This window comes from Anomalospiza imberbis, chromosome 26 (assembly GCF_031753505.1).
Source record: "Anomalospiza imberbis isolate Cuckoo-Finch-1a 21T00152 chromosome 26, ASM3175350v1, whole genome shotgun sequence".
Taxonomy (NCBI): Eukaryota; Metazoa; Chordata; class Aves; order Passeriformes; family Viduidae; genus Anomalospiza; species Anomalospiza imberbis.
Window position 1 is genome coordinate 2451169 of NC_089706.1, and position 14321 is coordinate 2465489.

At 56.2% G+C, this 14321-nt stretch overlaps 1 protein-coding gene across 2 annotated transcripts; it reads right to left on the reverse strand.

The window, feature by feature from the left end:
* Positions 1–1832: 1832 nt before the first annotated feature.
* On the reverse strand, positions 1833–13955 carry FRS3 (fibroblast growth factor receptor substrate 3). 2 transcript variants are annotated; one of them, XM_068173303.1, is made up of 7 exons: positions 13738–13955; positions 9770–9899; positions 9524–9612; positions 7515–7701; positions 3866–4027; positions 3613–3764; positions 1833–2776 (listed from the first exon to the last, which is right to left on the reverse strand). In XM_068173303.1, the coding sequence occupies exons 3-7, from the start codon at positions 9608–9610 to the stop codon at positions 1889–1891; spliced, it is 1476 nt and encodes a 491-aa protein (XP_068029404.1). In that variant the 5' UTR covers positions 9611–9612; positions 9770–9899; positions 13738–13955; the 3' UTR covers positions 1833–1888. The 2 variants fall into 2 exon arrangements, with proteins under 2 accessions (XP_068029404.1, XP_068029405.1); XM_068173304.1 differs by having other exon boundaries at positions 1937–2678.
* Positions 13956–14321: the final 366 nt, after the last annotated feature.

Sequence of the window (14321 nt, forward strand, 5' to 3'; positions counted from 1 at the left end):
ATGAAAGCTGGATTTAGGGGGATACATTACTTAGGGTGGGGATTGTTTTTTTTTCCTTCAAATAAAGTCATTTGTTATACATATAAAAATATATTACTTGGGTCTCCTTTCAGTTACAGGTAACACGAGGGACGGACGAAAGAATGGAAGACGAGCACAAAGACCTCCAAAACAAAAAGAAAAACCAGTGGATGGAAGCGTGTGGCACACTTGGAATTTATAGTGCAACAGCAAGCCAAGAACTCCACGTTCTGCGACACAAACATGGCACCACTCAGACTCAGGACACGTGGCCTTGCTCCCAACAGGGTCACGGCTCAACAGGACACGACAGCACCAAAAACCAGAAAAACTGAACTTCCAGAACCTGGAACTCGAGCTGCTGGCCCTTGGAGCTGGGGGATGGGGCTCTTTCCTCTTCCACGGACGTCAACGGCGGGACACATCGAAGGACAAGGGGGACACGAGGCTTGGCACTGCATCCAGCTCCTGCCCCAGGAGGAACAGGGACACAGCCAGCAGGGAGGTGGGGCTCCAGAGCATCCCAGAGCATCCCAGAGCACTGCTCTCCATCAGAACAGACACTGAGAAATCCAGGGAAAGGCCGAGGCGCCACGTGTCCCGTGGGGAGGGACGAGGGGACATCCCGGAGCGGCTCAGCGCCACCCCGGCGTCGAGACAAAAATCCACAGCAAAAGGCCACAAATGTACCCGGAATTTGAGCCCTTCCAGGTCCGTAGTGGAGAGAACAAACTGCACATTCACTCCTGACACCGAGCTGAGGCTGCTCCCGGCCCCAGCCAGGCACGTGGGTGTAGCAACGACTTTGATGCCACTCCAAGCTCGGCTGCCCGGCGGCTCCGCTCCCACTCCCACGTCTCCCATTCCATTTCCCACCCACCCCGTGACTGTCAGCCCCCAGTTCATACATTCTTCATTCCCAGCTGCTCTTCTCCACAGTGTTTTTCCCCCAGTTGGGTGGCTCAGCAAAGCCACCAAGCTCTTTTGGGACCTGTCCCCCCCAGGCAGGAGCGAGCCCCAGCGAGCGCACGTTGCAGACTGGCACCAGTTTGGCAACGAACTGGGATGCAAAGGAGCAGTTCATAAATAAATAAGTAAACAAATAAATAAACCCACAGCACTTCTCATCAGCTGCCAAATAGAACCCTCTTAAAAAAACAAAGCAGGGTATGGCACAAGTGAAGTTTTCCAGACCAAACTTCCAATCTTCCTCATGGTTGTGGCCTTTCCCTCCTCTCTAAAGCAGGGGAGGGAATTTAAGGATTTAGGCAATCAGGTTTCTGTGATCACAGTGTGTGCCCATGGCTCTGTGTCCTCCTCGTTTCATTGCAGCTGCCCAATTGAAATGGGATCTGAGACAGGGACAGAAGGATTAAAAAGCTTCAGGAACAAACAGTGAGCTGAGGGGGGAAAGGCCACGGCGTGAGCTCCCTCATGTCCAGGCACCACTGGAGCCACGAGGCAAACCCCAGCTCTGGAGTGGCCTCACTGCAGAGCTTTCCTGGAGATGGGAAATCCATGGGGAACGGAATTCCATGGGGAATCCATCTGCACAGGGCTCCAGTTTTGGGAGCACACCCCCGAGGCACTGCCCAGCTGGCTGTGCCCTGCCCCATCCCACCCCAGGCTGTGCCACCTCCCGCCCGGAATCGAACCCTCAGAGTCACCAAACATCCCACAAGGCTTGGAAAAACGAGCAACACAGAGAGGGGAGGACGGACAGACAGACAGAGCCTCAACAGCAGCAGCTGCAGGAGCCACGCCGGGCCACGGGGCATGGCAAACAGGGCGAGTGGAAGCCACACGGGGCAGGACGCAGCGAGGGGCAGGGACCAAAGCCACGACACGGGGCTGGCACTTGGGGCCCTCACAGGGGCAGGTCAGTGCTGTTGTGCCGAGTTTTCCTCGAGGTGCCATCGTCCCTGGGCAGGGCCCGCTGCAGGCTGGACATGGCCGCCGTCTTCTTGAGGTCAATGACGGCGTACGAGTCGCCGCGCCGGGCACCGGGGCTGGCGGCGGGTGCGCCCCGCGGGTCCTGCTGCCCCTTGCAGGGCTCAGGCTCCAGCTCCACCTGGATGTAGTTGAGCTGCCGTGGAGGCTCCGGGCAGGGCCGGGGGAAGTCGAAGCTGAAGACGTTGGGCAGGCGGCTGCGCCGGGCCCTGGGCAGGAAAGCGCGGCGCGGCTGCGGGGCCGCGCTCTGCGAGCCCCCGGAATTCTGCAGGGGCTCCTCCTCGCCGGCCTCGGAGAAGCCATTTGGGGACGGCGTGGGTGCCGTGCCAGCGTCCTCGTCCCTGTGCCGGGCCGGCTGCAGCTCCCACACCGGCGGCAGCGCCGGCAGGTTCTCGTAGTGCAGCAGCGCCGAGCGGCGCTGGGAGCAGCTCCCATCCTCCCGGGACGCCTTGGAGCGGCCGGCCCGGCACAGGGACGAGGTGCTGGGGGCCACAAGCCCGTTGAGGTTCTCGTAGACGCACTGTGGGGACGGGCAGCCCTCCTGGCACTCGTTGTTGTTGTTGTTGGGGGGGCAGAGGTGCGCCCGGCATTCCCGGGGGTGCCGGCACAGCCGGCGGTAGCCGGAGGTGGGAGCCAGCACGAATTTCACCTCCCCTGGCTGCAGGAAGACCTGGGGGTTGCGGTCTTCCAGGGAGCAGCTGTGGTTCCTAGGGGGGAAAGGAGGGTGGGCTTCAGGCAAGGAGTGCATACAGTGCCGGCCCCTCGGCTCCGGCTCCCCGGTGGCCGTGTTGACGTAGGTGTGGGACTGCAAGGAGAGAAGCAGAGGGACAGTGAAAGGAGGAGACAGCAGAGACCAGAGCAAAGCAGCTGAGAAACCACCAGGAGAGGGGGATTCGTCAGTGGCGGATGAGGAAAAAGGATTTTGGAAGTTGGGAACGTTTTTGGAGGCAAAATGTAGAAGTTGGTTTGGGTTTTTGTGGGCTGGGAGAGAAACAAGAAGAGTCCAGCTGCAGATACACACTGAGTGTCCTCATGGATGGACATCTGCAGGAATTTCCTCATGGAAAGGGCGGTCAGGCTTTGGAAGGGGCTGCCCAGGCAGCTTTGGAGTGCCCATCCCTGGAGGTGTCACCTGGATGTGGGACTCAGTGCTCAGGGTGGGGATCGGGCACAGGTTGGATTTAATCTTTTCCAGCCTCAGTGATTCGGGGCTTCTGTGTCATGCTCGATGCACATCTCACAAACTGTCTCCTCGAGTGGCTCACAGGTGATCCCACAACCCTCACACCTGCCCAGGCCTCCCTGGGGGTGGCTCAGACCAGCTGGGTTTTGTAGGAAAAAAATTTAAAATTCTACAACAGCGAGCAAAGAGCTGAACCTCAAAACCAAAAATAAAAAGGGTCTGAATTTAGGGGTTGTGTGACAGCTGGCAGGGAACTGCCACCCAAATACCAGTGGGTTGAGAATAGAACTCAGATTTTTTTGACAGAACACCAGTTCTAGTGAAGTGTCAAAGAGCAGGAGCCTCCAGGAGCAAAATGAAGTAAAGAGAATAAAAAGAGTGACAAGGTGTGAGGATCCCCTGAGCTTTGAGTGAGGGAAACCCAGAATTGCACCCAGCAGAGTTTAGCATGGGTTTACCTGCTCCTCAGGCCCCAGGAGGGGGTGGGTAGAGTCTTCCCCCACAGAGGAATGTCTCAGGCTGCTCACTGAGGGGTGCTGGGCTGCAGAGTAGGACAGGGATTCTCCAGGGCAGCTGTGAAATCCATTGGGAAGTCCAGTGTAGCCCAGACCTGTGAGGGAATTGAGGCAGAGGAGCATTAAATTGGCACAAAATAGAATTATTTACACTTCCAGAGTGAGCTGGGCTCTTCTGGGCAGCCTGGGCTCTTACTGGTGGGGCCCTGGGGGCTGCGGGGCAGCTCCCGCTCCGAGGGGTGGCTGTTCCTGGTGATCACCACGGGCTCCTCCACCACGTTGATGCTGTTGCACTGCATCAGGTCCTGCAGCAGGTTGAAGATCTCCTCTGCTCGGGAGCACTTGAAGGCAAAAATCCCTGCCAGGGACAGAGAGAGGAGCGTTAGGACAGCAAGGAAGTGATCCTGCTTGAAAAATATGTGTTGTTCCCATTTCTAAATGAATTCTGATTTCTTCTGCTGCTGTTTGACACCATCACGCCACAGGAAAACAACCAAGAGCCCTGTAGATTATTCAGGAAATAACAGCAGGAATCATGGAATACAGAATGGGTTGGGCTGGAAGAGACCTTAAGGATCATCCACTCCCAACCTGCCACAAGCCCAGGCTGCCCCGAGCTCCACCCAGCCTGGCTTTAAAGCCCCTCAGTGCTGTGCTCTCTCACCCCACACAGGTGTGGGGGGCCAGGAGAGCTGCTCACCTCTCCCATCTGAACTCCCCTGGCGCCCACTCCATCCTTTTCCAGGGGAAAATCCAGGCAGTGACTCCTGAAAGCTGGACTGGGCCCCGGGACGGGAACGTCACGTTTTTCAAAATCTCTGGGATTGAAGAACCTCTCCCCAAAGGAGCAGCCCAGCCCAGGAGCCAATCCCAGGCTGGCACACGCACACACCACAGCCATGGCAACAGGAACAGCCTGGCAACAAGGGCTGCTCCCAAAGATCCACGTTTTCCACCTTCTGGCCAAAAAAATCCAGCTGGGTCTGCCTTGCATCAGGTGGGGAGCAGCATCAGCCAGGAGGGCTCCAGGTAAAATGGATAAGCAGGATAAAATCCGACAAGGAAGGGAGAAAACTCAACAAAACACATCATCCCTCTCATTTCTGCTTAAAGAGTGCCTGATAAAAACTCTGCAGGAGGTGAGAGCTCTGCTTCAACCCCTCTGCCTGCACCTGAGCAGAACCAAACCATGCAGAGGGCAGAACCTTCATCCCTGGATTAAATTTTCACCACTGATCCTCACCCTGCAAAAGGCAAAGCAGAAAGCAAAGGGCAAATTCCCTGATGGGAGAGGAAAACCCCACTGAAATAAACATTAAAGAGCAGCAGATGCCACTGCAGATTCCCACAGACCCTGAGCACTCACGGGAGTCCTTTTGGAGTTTACAAACACGTTAACAGAACGAGCAAACAACTTCTTCTTTTCTCCCAGGGGATGCAGATGCCAAGGAAATTGTTCAGATCTTTTAAAAAGCAACAGAGCCAGGCTGGTGAAGGAACCAAGAGGCACCACTGTACAACTGTCATCCCTCTATTCCCAGACTGTTCCCAGTGCTGCTGGGACTTGGCATCAGCTCCTGGGTGAGTCACTTCCCTCTCCATGCTCACAACATCAGGGAAACGTGGAATTCCTTTTCCTCTGTCACAAAGTGCTGCCAGACCCCAAATCAGAGCTCTGAGCAGAACCAGCGCCGAGCAATTCAGGGGAAAAGCACGGAGGGAAACAAAACTCCAAACAAAACTCAAACTAAAACTGCTCTGTGGAATAAATAATCCTGGGGGAGGGGGTAACTTATAAATGTTTATTATTATTATTAATGTATTATTATTATTGAATTTATTGTTTATATTTAATTTTATTATTTATAAATTTATTACTTTTATAAATAAAAGGGGACCGGGAAGAAGGTGCAGGTGCTGCTTTATCCTGAGTTGAAAGGTGCTTAACAAAGTCTTGCAAATGCTTTTAAGCTCCTGAGGAAGGCCCAGCAACCCCTCCTGCCCCAGCTGGGGCACCAAAGCACGGAGTACCAACCCCAAAAATGCTTCCCCAGTGTCCCCACGAGCACCAGCAAGGCGAGGCCATCAGATTTATGCCCAATTTAACACTTTTAACCCAGAGCACCCCCGGTGTGTGCACAAACACTGTGGGGGAGGAGGCTGCAGAGACCCTGAGTGCCAGGAATCCAGGAAGACACGAGGATCAGCTGCCTCTGGGAGATGCCTCAAGTTTTAGCTTTTGCATTTTCCAGACCCTGTGCTGCATTAATAAATAACTCTGAACTGCACAAGTTCTCCTCACAGCTCAGGCACACTGAACAATCCTTTTCCAGCCCCAGAACCAAGGACACCACTGCAGCTTCAGCCCCAAAAAGTGCAAACAACAGGGCATGGAGGAGAGCAGACTGGGAGGATGGGACTGCACAACCTGGAGCTGGAACTGGGCAATGAACCCCAGTGTGGAAATGGACCAGAACTCATAAAAGTGTCAAAACTCGTGACTCTGAGTCCATCTGGGGTGGAGCCATGGCCGGGCTCTTGCACTGCCCAAGGTGTGTCCTTGAAGGACTTTTTAATAAATCCTTACTTTATTCCTTTAACCCTGTTATTTATTTTATAAATAATAACTCTAATAAGTCATTATTATCTTTATTCCTCTAGCCTCTGTTCGAGGTAGCCTCTCAAGGCATCATGGAGAGAGAAATCTCAGCATTTCTGCCCTTGGGGAGCCCCCCAGGCACTGACCTTGACCCCAGGGAACCCCCAGGTACTGACCCTGCCCCAGGGAACCCCCAGGCACTGACCTTGACCCCAGGGAACCCCCAGGTACTGACCCTGACCCCAGGGAACCCCCAGGGAACAGCCCAGGCACTGATCCTGCTCCCAGGGAGCCCCCTGGGCACTGGTCCTGCCCCCTTGGAGCCCCAAGGGAGCCCCCAGGGAACTCCTCAGGGACTGTCCCTGCCCCCAGGCACTGACCCTATCCCCAGGGAGCCCCCAGGCACTGCCCCTGCCCTGGGCACTGATCCTTCCCCAGGCACTGCCCTGGGCACTGCCCCTGCCCCTGGCCCTGCCCCTGGGCACTGCCCCTGCCCTGGGCACTGATCCTGTCCCAGGCACTGCCCCGGGCACTGCCCCTGCCCCTGCCCCTGCCCTGGGCACTGATCCTTCCCCAGGAACTGCCCTGGGCACTGCCCCTGCCCCTGGCCCTGCCCTGGGCACTGCCCCTGCCCCTGGGCACTGCCCCTGCCCCTGGGCACTGCCCCTGCCCCTGGGCACTGATCCTTCCCCAGGCACTGCCCTGGGCACTGCCCCTGCCCCTGCCCTGGGCACTGCCCCTGCCCCTGCCCTGCCCTGGGCACTGATCCTGCCCTGGGCACTGCCCAGCCCCTGCCCCAGCACTGCCCCTGCCTCAGCCCCAGCCCCTGCCCCTGCCCCTGCCCTACCCCTGCCCTGCCCGGGCACTGCCCCTGCCCTGCCCTGCCCCTGGGCACTGATCCTGCCCCAGGCACTGCTCTGGGCACTGCCCCTGCCCTGGGCACTGCCCCTGCCCTGTGCCCTGCCCTGGCACTGCTCCAGCCCCAGCCCCTGCCCTACCCCTGCCCTGTCCTGGGCACTGATCCTGCCCCAGCACTGCCCCTGCCTCAGCCCCAGCCCCTTCCCGGGCACTGCCCCTGCCCCTGCCCTGCCCGGGCACTGCCCCTGCCTCAGCCCCAGCCCCTGCCCCTGCCCTACCCCTGCCCTGCCTGGGCACTGCCCTGGCACTGCCCTGCCCTGCCCTGGCACTGCCCCTGCCCTGCCCAGGCACTGCCCCTGCCCTGGCACTGCCCTGCCCAGGCACTGACCCTGGCCGGTGTGGCAGCGGCGGCCGCTCTCGAAGGAGAAGAGGTTGGAGTCGAAGCCGTAGCGCCGCAGGCTCAGGTAGGGCCACCGCACGGCGTCGCGCTTGTGCGTGTGCAGGACCAGCTCCCTCTGCGTCAGCTCCATCACCCCCGAGCCCAGCTCGTGCCCCTCGTCGTCCACGTTGGTCACCTGCAGGGTGGAATCCACCAGGGCAATTGTGGATCTTCTCAGCTCAGAGAGAAAAAGAGAAAGGTTTCTGCCAGGCTAAGCCTGGGAAGAAGCTCAAGAGGAATGTAAGCAATCTGTTATCTTGTTTTCCGTTCATATTGTTCATGGATCTGTTCTGCCACACTGACCTGAGTCCAGTGCACCAAACAGGTGAAATGTTTTCACTTTAGGACCGATGGAACTAATGTTCTCTCTAAAAGACAGAGGTGCTTTTGAATAAAGGCTCATTTTGCCTTCTGAAATCGTGCGAGGCGTTTCGCCCGTCCCTGGCTCGACAGGGACAGGGACGTCAGGGAATCACAGCCACGCACTGGCTGGGGGTGGAGAAGAGCTGGGGGGTCAGCGAGGTCAAATCTCCAAATCTCTCTGTCCCAGTAAGGGATCAGGCCTGGGGAATAGATAGAGACTCCACCCATTTACAGAAGGGTGATCCTTTCCTCTACTAAGGAAGGAATTTTCTATTTCTAAATTTCTATTAAGAAAGAAATTATCTCTTCCATTATTAAGAAACTCATATTTTTGTAGACAGTTTACGATACAGCTGGACTTAATTGCTCCTCCAGTCCAAACGCCATCACCACTGGCTAATTAAGAAATCACCCTTTGGTAAACAAATCTCCATAACACATTCCACATGTCCACAGTAACAGGTGTAGTAAATTAAAATTTGTTTCTCATTCTTTTCTCTGATCTTCTCACAGCCTTTCCCAGAACAGTGCTTGGGAAAGCTGTCTGAGAGCTGCTGCCACAGTGGGGAACTCCCTGGGCACTTCCAAGGCCTGACCACGCTTTCCATGAGGAAATTCCTGCTGATTTCCAGCCTAAACCTCCCCTTTTTGGGACACACAAGAGTTTGCACTTGGTTAGCATAAGAGATTTGATAATCAGGATGCCTTGGCAAGAACAAACAGCTTTGAAGATTGCCAGAAGATTAAACCAGGCTGACTTACTGGGTAAGAAAATTACATCAAGACTCCTGCAAGCAAGAGATGTTGTAAAATGCTACGTTTGTTTATGTGATGATTAACTCAATCATTGTGCTAACACATCACTAGCCCTCCTGAAATAGTATATTAGCATAGATAGTCCACAGTAAATTTGGGTTCTTCTGACCATCTCTCCAATGTCCCTCTCATCATCGCTGATATCCCCTGGCACAGCCTGAGGCTGTTCCCTGGGATAAGATCCCAAATCCCCCCTGGCTGTCCCCTCCTGGCAGGGCCAGAAATTCCCCCTGCGCCTCCTTTTCTCCAGGCTGAGCCCCTTCCCAGCTCCCTCAGGACTCTCCAGGTGCTGCAGCTCCATTCCCTTCCCTCCAGCCCCTCCACGTCTCCCTTGCTGTGAGGGCCCAGAGCTGGACAGGGCTCTCCAGGTGCCCCTGAGCAGCACCAAGCACAGCAATTCCATGGATTCCCCCCATTTCCTGCTGCCTTTTCCCAGCTGACAGCAGGGATTCGTGGCTGGCAGGAGCTGGCAGCCCCTGGCAGCTCAGCTGCTGTGGCTGAGCCCAGGCTCTGGAACACAGCCCTAAGCAATAAAAGGTTTTTCTCTCCAGTCCCCCATTTCCTTGCATTTCCCAAGCAGAAAAAATTTAGCAGCAAATACATTTTCAGCAGGAGTTTCTTAAGGAAAGGGAAAAAAAAACAAACAACCCAAACCAGAAGTGATGAATTTGCAAATCCTCTGGAGGGGTGTTTGTGTGCAGGGGCAGGAGTTTGCTCTGTCCTCGTGCAGTCAGAGCTGTCCCACACCCTCTGATGGGGTTGGAAGGGCAAAAGTTTACCTTGAATTTGGTGGGATGGTTGTCTGGGATGCTGTCTGTGCACAGACAGCTGCAGCAGCTCCCCATGACGCCAGGCAGAGAGGACATCCCTGAGGACAGGACACAAGTGGTGGCACAGTCAGATCCCAAATCCAACTCTCCCAGCACCTCCAGCTGTGCCTCCCCCATCCCAGTGGGTCTGGAGCTCCAACTCTTTGCTCTGCTCCTTGATTAACGAGCGCTGTGTTAATTAAAACCAATTCCTACCATTAGGCAGTTGTTGGAGCTGTCGTGGAGGAGTGAGAAGGAATTCCCACTGCAGTCCCTCTATCTCCCTCGGGATTTCATGGCAAGCAGGTTTCACCTAAAACATGAGGGGAACGCTCCCATCTTCCACCTGGCAGGGAGAACACAATTAAACAATGATAAAAGCAGAGAAAATTAAAAAAGCAGGGGGTGGGAGAGTGACTGAACTTCCCTTCAGACAGCCCAAGGAAAGCAGGTGCATTTTGTGTTCAATTAATTACATTTATATCAACACAGAAAACTCCGCACAGCGACGAAAAATGCACAGCTAAAAAAAATAATAATAAAAAAGGTGAAATAAGAGATGTTTTATTTGCTGGCTTTGGGATCCTAACAGAGGAGTGGGGTTCACCAGGGTGAAGGAAACAAAACTGAGCAGCCAGGGGTGGTGAGGCAGCTGCTGCTGCTGAGGAATGTGAAGGTGCCTTCACTGCAGGGAAGGTCCTTCAGAGTCAGAGAACCAGCAGCTGCTCTGCTTCGGAGTAGGAGAAGCAAAAAAAAAAAAAAAAAGGCCAGAAAACACAAGAACTCTGATATCTGACCCAGAAAACACAAAATTTCTGATATCTGACCCAGGCAGTGCGAGGATCAGGCAGGAAGGAGGCAGTGAGGAATATCCTGTGTTTTCACTCACAGAGAAATACTCCTGGGTTAGTTTGTTTCTTTTTTTTTTTTTTTTTTAATTGTGGTGAGAAATGGGAAATTCTGCTATCCCTGATGGGAACTTGGGCAGGTGACAGGGGATGATGCCAGGTGCGCCCTGAGAGCAGCTCAGGGTCTCCACCTGATCCACCAAGATCCCCAGCCCAGGATGGAAATGGCAATTTGGGACCCTCCTTCCATTGGAAACCTTTTTCCACTGGAAATCTCCTTCTATTGGAAACCTCCTTCCACTGGGAGCCTCTTTCCATTGGCACCTTCCTTCCATTGGAAACCTCTTTCTACTGAAAACCTCTTTCATTGGACACCTCTTTCCATTGGAAAACTTTTGCCATTGGGAACCTCCTTCCATTGGAAACCTCTTTCTACGGGAAACCTTTTTCCATTCGGAACCCCTTTCCACTGGAAACCTCTTTCTTTGGAAACCCCTTTCCATTGGGACCCTCTTTCCACTGGAAACCTCTTTCCATCAGGAGCCTCATTCCGTGGGGAACCTCCTTCACTGGAAACATCTTTCTACTGCAAACCTCTTTCCATTGCAAACCTCCTTCATTGGAAACCCCCTTCCATCTGGAACCTCTTTCACTGGAAACCCCTTTCCATTTGGAACCTCTTTCCATCTGGAACCTCTTTCACTGGAAACCCCTTTCCATTTGGAACTTCCTTTTGCTGGAAACCCCTTTCCATTTGGAACCTCTTTCCATTGGAACCTCTTTCCATCTGGAACCTCTTTCACTGGAAACCCCTTTCCATTTGGAACCTCTTTCGTTGGAAACACCTTTCCATTTGGAACCTCTTTCCATTGGAACCTCTTTCCATCTGGAACCTCTTTCACTGGAAACCCCTTTCCATTTGGAACCTCTTTCATAGGAAACCCCTTTCCATTTGGAACCTCTTTCGCTGGAAACCCCTTTCCATTTGGAACCTCTTTCGTTGGAAACCCCTTTCCATTTGGAACCTCTTTCACTGGAAACCCCTTTCCATTTGGAACCTCTTTCATAGGAAACCCCTTTCCATTTGGAACCTCTTTCGTTGGAAACCCCTTTCCATTTGGAACCCCTTTCCATCTGGAACCCCTTTCCATTGGAACCCCTTTCCATTTGGAACCTCTTTCACTGGAAACCCCTTTCCATTGGAACCCCTTTCCGTTGGGAGCCTCTCCCTCTGCCAGAATCTGCCTCCTCCTCCTCCTCCTCCTCCTCCTCCAAACGAAACCACGGATCGTGGGGTGGCAGAGCTGCCCTGGGCCCCCTTCCAGTGAGGAGGGAGGGGGAAGAGCCCCGCTTGAGCTGCCCAAGGGTCCCATTCCATTTGCACATCAAAACAGCTCCATAAATCACCTCCCACTGCACCTCTGTGCCTCCCCTTTGGCCCCTGGAGAATTCCTCACCATGCCCCAGCCCTGCCAAGTGCCCAGAAGAGGAAAGTTTCTTTCTGTGCAAGCTGAGAACAAACAAAGCCGGTGCCAGCTGCCCTCCTGCACACACCTGCCAGCCCTAGAGCAGCACCACACCTTCCCTGTGCCACCCCACACCCTGCCCCAGCCAGCCCGCTCGTTTTCCTAGGCTCAGCACGGATTTATCCCCCTCACAGGCTTTGGGCAGTCATTTAGCACAGCTCCTGCTGCATCTGATCTGGGCACTGGGGGCTGGCTCCTCTCCCAGTCCCACCTCAGCAATTCCCTCTGCAATAAGAGCTGGGAGAAAACATTCTGCTCTTCCTTCACTCCTCTCCCTCCACCCCCACCTACGAGGGGTCAGCCTGAAGTGCTGTGCCTTACCAAGGACAATTTTTACACTGAGAACTGAACAAATGAACTAAAACACCACAAGGAGCTCGCTGAGCGCTCCCCGGGCGCTTCCCCCTGCTCCTCGCTGGCGAGTATTCCAGCAGCATTCCTTCCACACAGCCACTGAGAGTCTCCAGGCGCCTGCTCTGCACTTCCAGCTCACCTTCCCACACCTGCTGGCCAGCTCGGTCACTAAAACCACCCCAACAGCCCAGCACGGCTCCCACAGCAGGACTGGGCCCCTCCTAAGGCCACCAGCCCCATCCAGACTCTCAGGATCCCAACCCAAATCCTCCTCAGCCCTGCCTGGACCAGGCTCTCCCGAATTCCCAGGTTATTCCCATTCTCCCAAACCCCCAGCCTGCAGAAGCCCCTCGTGCCTTCACCCTCCTTAAAGCCAGAGCTGGAGAAGCAGGTTTGCCTAATCCCAAAGGGTCAGGGGGGCACCCTGACACCCCCTGCACAGGGACACACGGACACCTCGCGTGGAAAAGCACCTGGTCCCGCATCAACCCCTCCAGGACACGCAGGGACAGCCCCAACACGTCCCCCCCGGGAAAAGGAGGGAGCAGGGGGGCAGCTCTGGGGGCAGGAGGGGCAAGGAGAAGGGGATGGAGGAAAGAGGAAAGGGATGGGGGATTGAGGAGGGGGCTGCAGGGAGGAAGAAGGGGATGGAGAGAGGAGGAAAGGGATGGAGGGATGGGGGAAATGGATGCAGAGATTGGAAGGGGATGCAGGGATGGGGAAAAGGATGGAGAAAGGCAGAAGGGGCTGCAGGGACGAGGAGGATGGGGCTGCAAAGACATGGGAAGGGGATGGAGGGATGAGGAAGGGAATGGAGGGAGGAGGAAGAGGATGGAGGGATGAGGAAGGGAATGGAGGAAGAAGGAAGGGGATGGAGGAAGGAGGAAGGAGATGGAGGGATGAGGAAGGGGATGGAGGAAGAGGATGGAGGAAGGAGGAAGGGGATGGAGGGATGAGGAAGGGGATGGAGGAAGAGGATGGAGGAAGGAGGAAGGGGATGGAGGGATGAGGAAGGGGATGGAGGAAGAGGATGGAGGAAGGAGGAAGGGGATGGAGGAAGGAGGAAGGGGATGGAGGAACAGGATGGAGGAAGGAGGAAGGGGATGGAGGGATGAAGGGGATGGAGGGATGAGGAAGGGGATGGAGGAAGAGGATGGAGGAAGGAGGAAGGGGATGGAGGGATGAAGGGGATGGAGGGATGAGGAAGGGGATGGAGGAAGAGGATGGAGGAAGGAGGAAGGGGATGGAGGGATGAAGGGGATGGAAGGATGAGGAAGGGGATGGAGGGATGAGGACGGGCCTGCAGAGCCCGTGGGAACGAGGGGCCTGAGGAAGGGGCGAGCCCCGGGGGGTACCGGCGAATTGGCTGCGAGGGGCGGCCGGGGCAGCCCGGGGAGGGCACGGGGGGAGGGGACGGGGGCGATGCCGCGGCCCCGCTCCAGGCGCGGCTCGGTACCTGAGGCGCTCCCGGCTCCGCCGTCCGGGACCTGCGGCCCGGAGCCCCCGGCCCGGCCCTTCCCGGGGCCCGGAGCGTGTCGGGGCCCCCGGCCCGGCCCTGGCCCTGCCCGGCCCGGCGGGTCCGGGGGTCCCCGGTCGGGCCCGGAGCGATCGGGGCCGGGCCGGGCCCGCCGGAGCAGCGACACCGCGCGAGCGCCGCGCGGCCGCCAGGGGGCGCCAGGGGGGCGCGGCAGCGCCGGGGGGCGGGGCAGCGTGGGCGTGGCTTTGGTGGGCGTGGCTCGGGGGCGTGGTCTGGGGTGAAGGGGATGAACGGGAGGGGTTTTGGGGGTCAGTGAGAGGATTTTGGGGGTCTGGGGAAGGAGAGGGGCTGGGGGGGCAGCGCAGGGGGATTTGGGAGTCTGGGTTTAGGGGATGGTCGAGCGGGATCAGTGGAGGGGAATTGGGGAGGGGTCTGGGGTGGGAAGGAGGCTGGGGGTCAATGCAGGGGGATTTGGGGCTGGGGGATCAGTGGAGAGGAATTGGGGAGGGGTCTGGGGTGGGAAGGGGGCTGGGGGTCAGTGCAGGGGATTTGGGGCTGGGGGA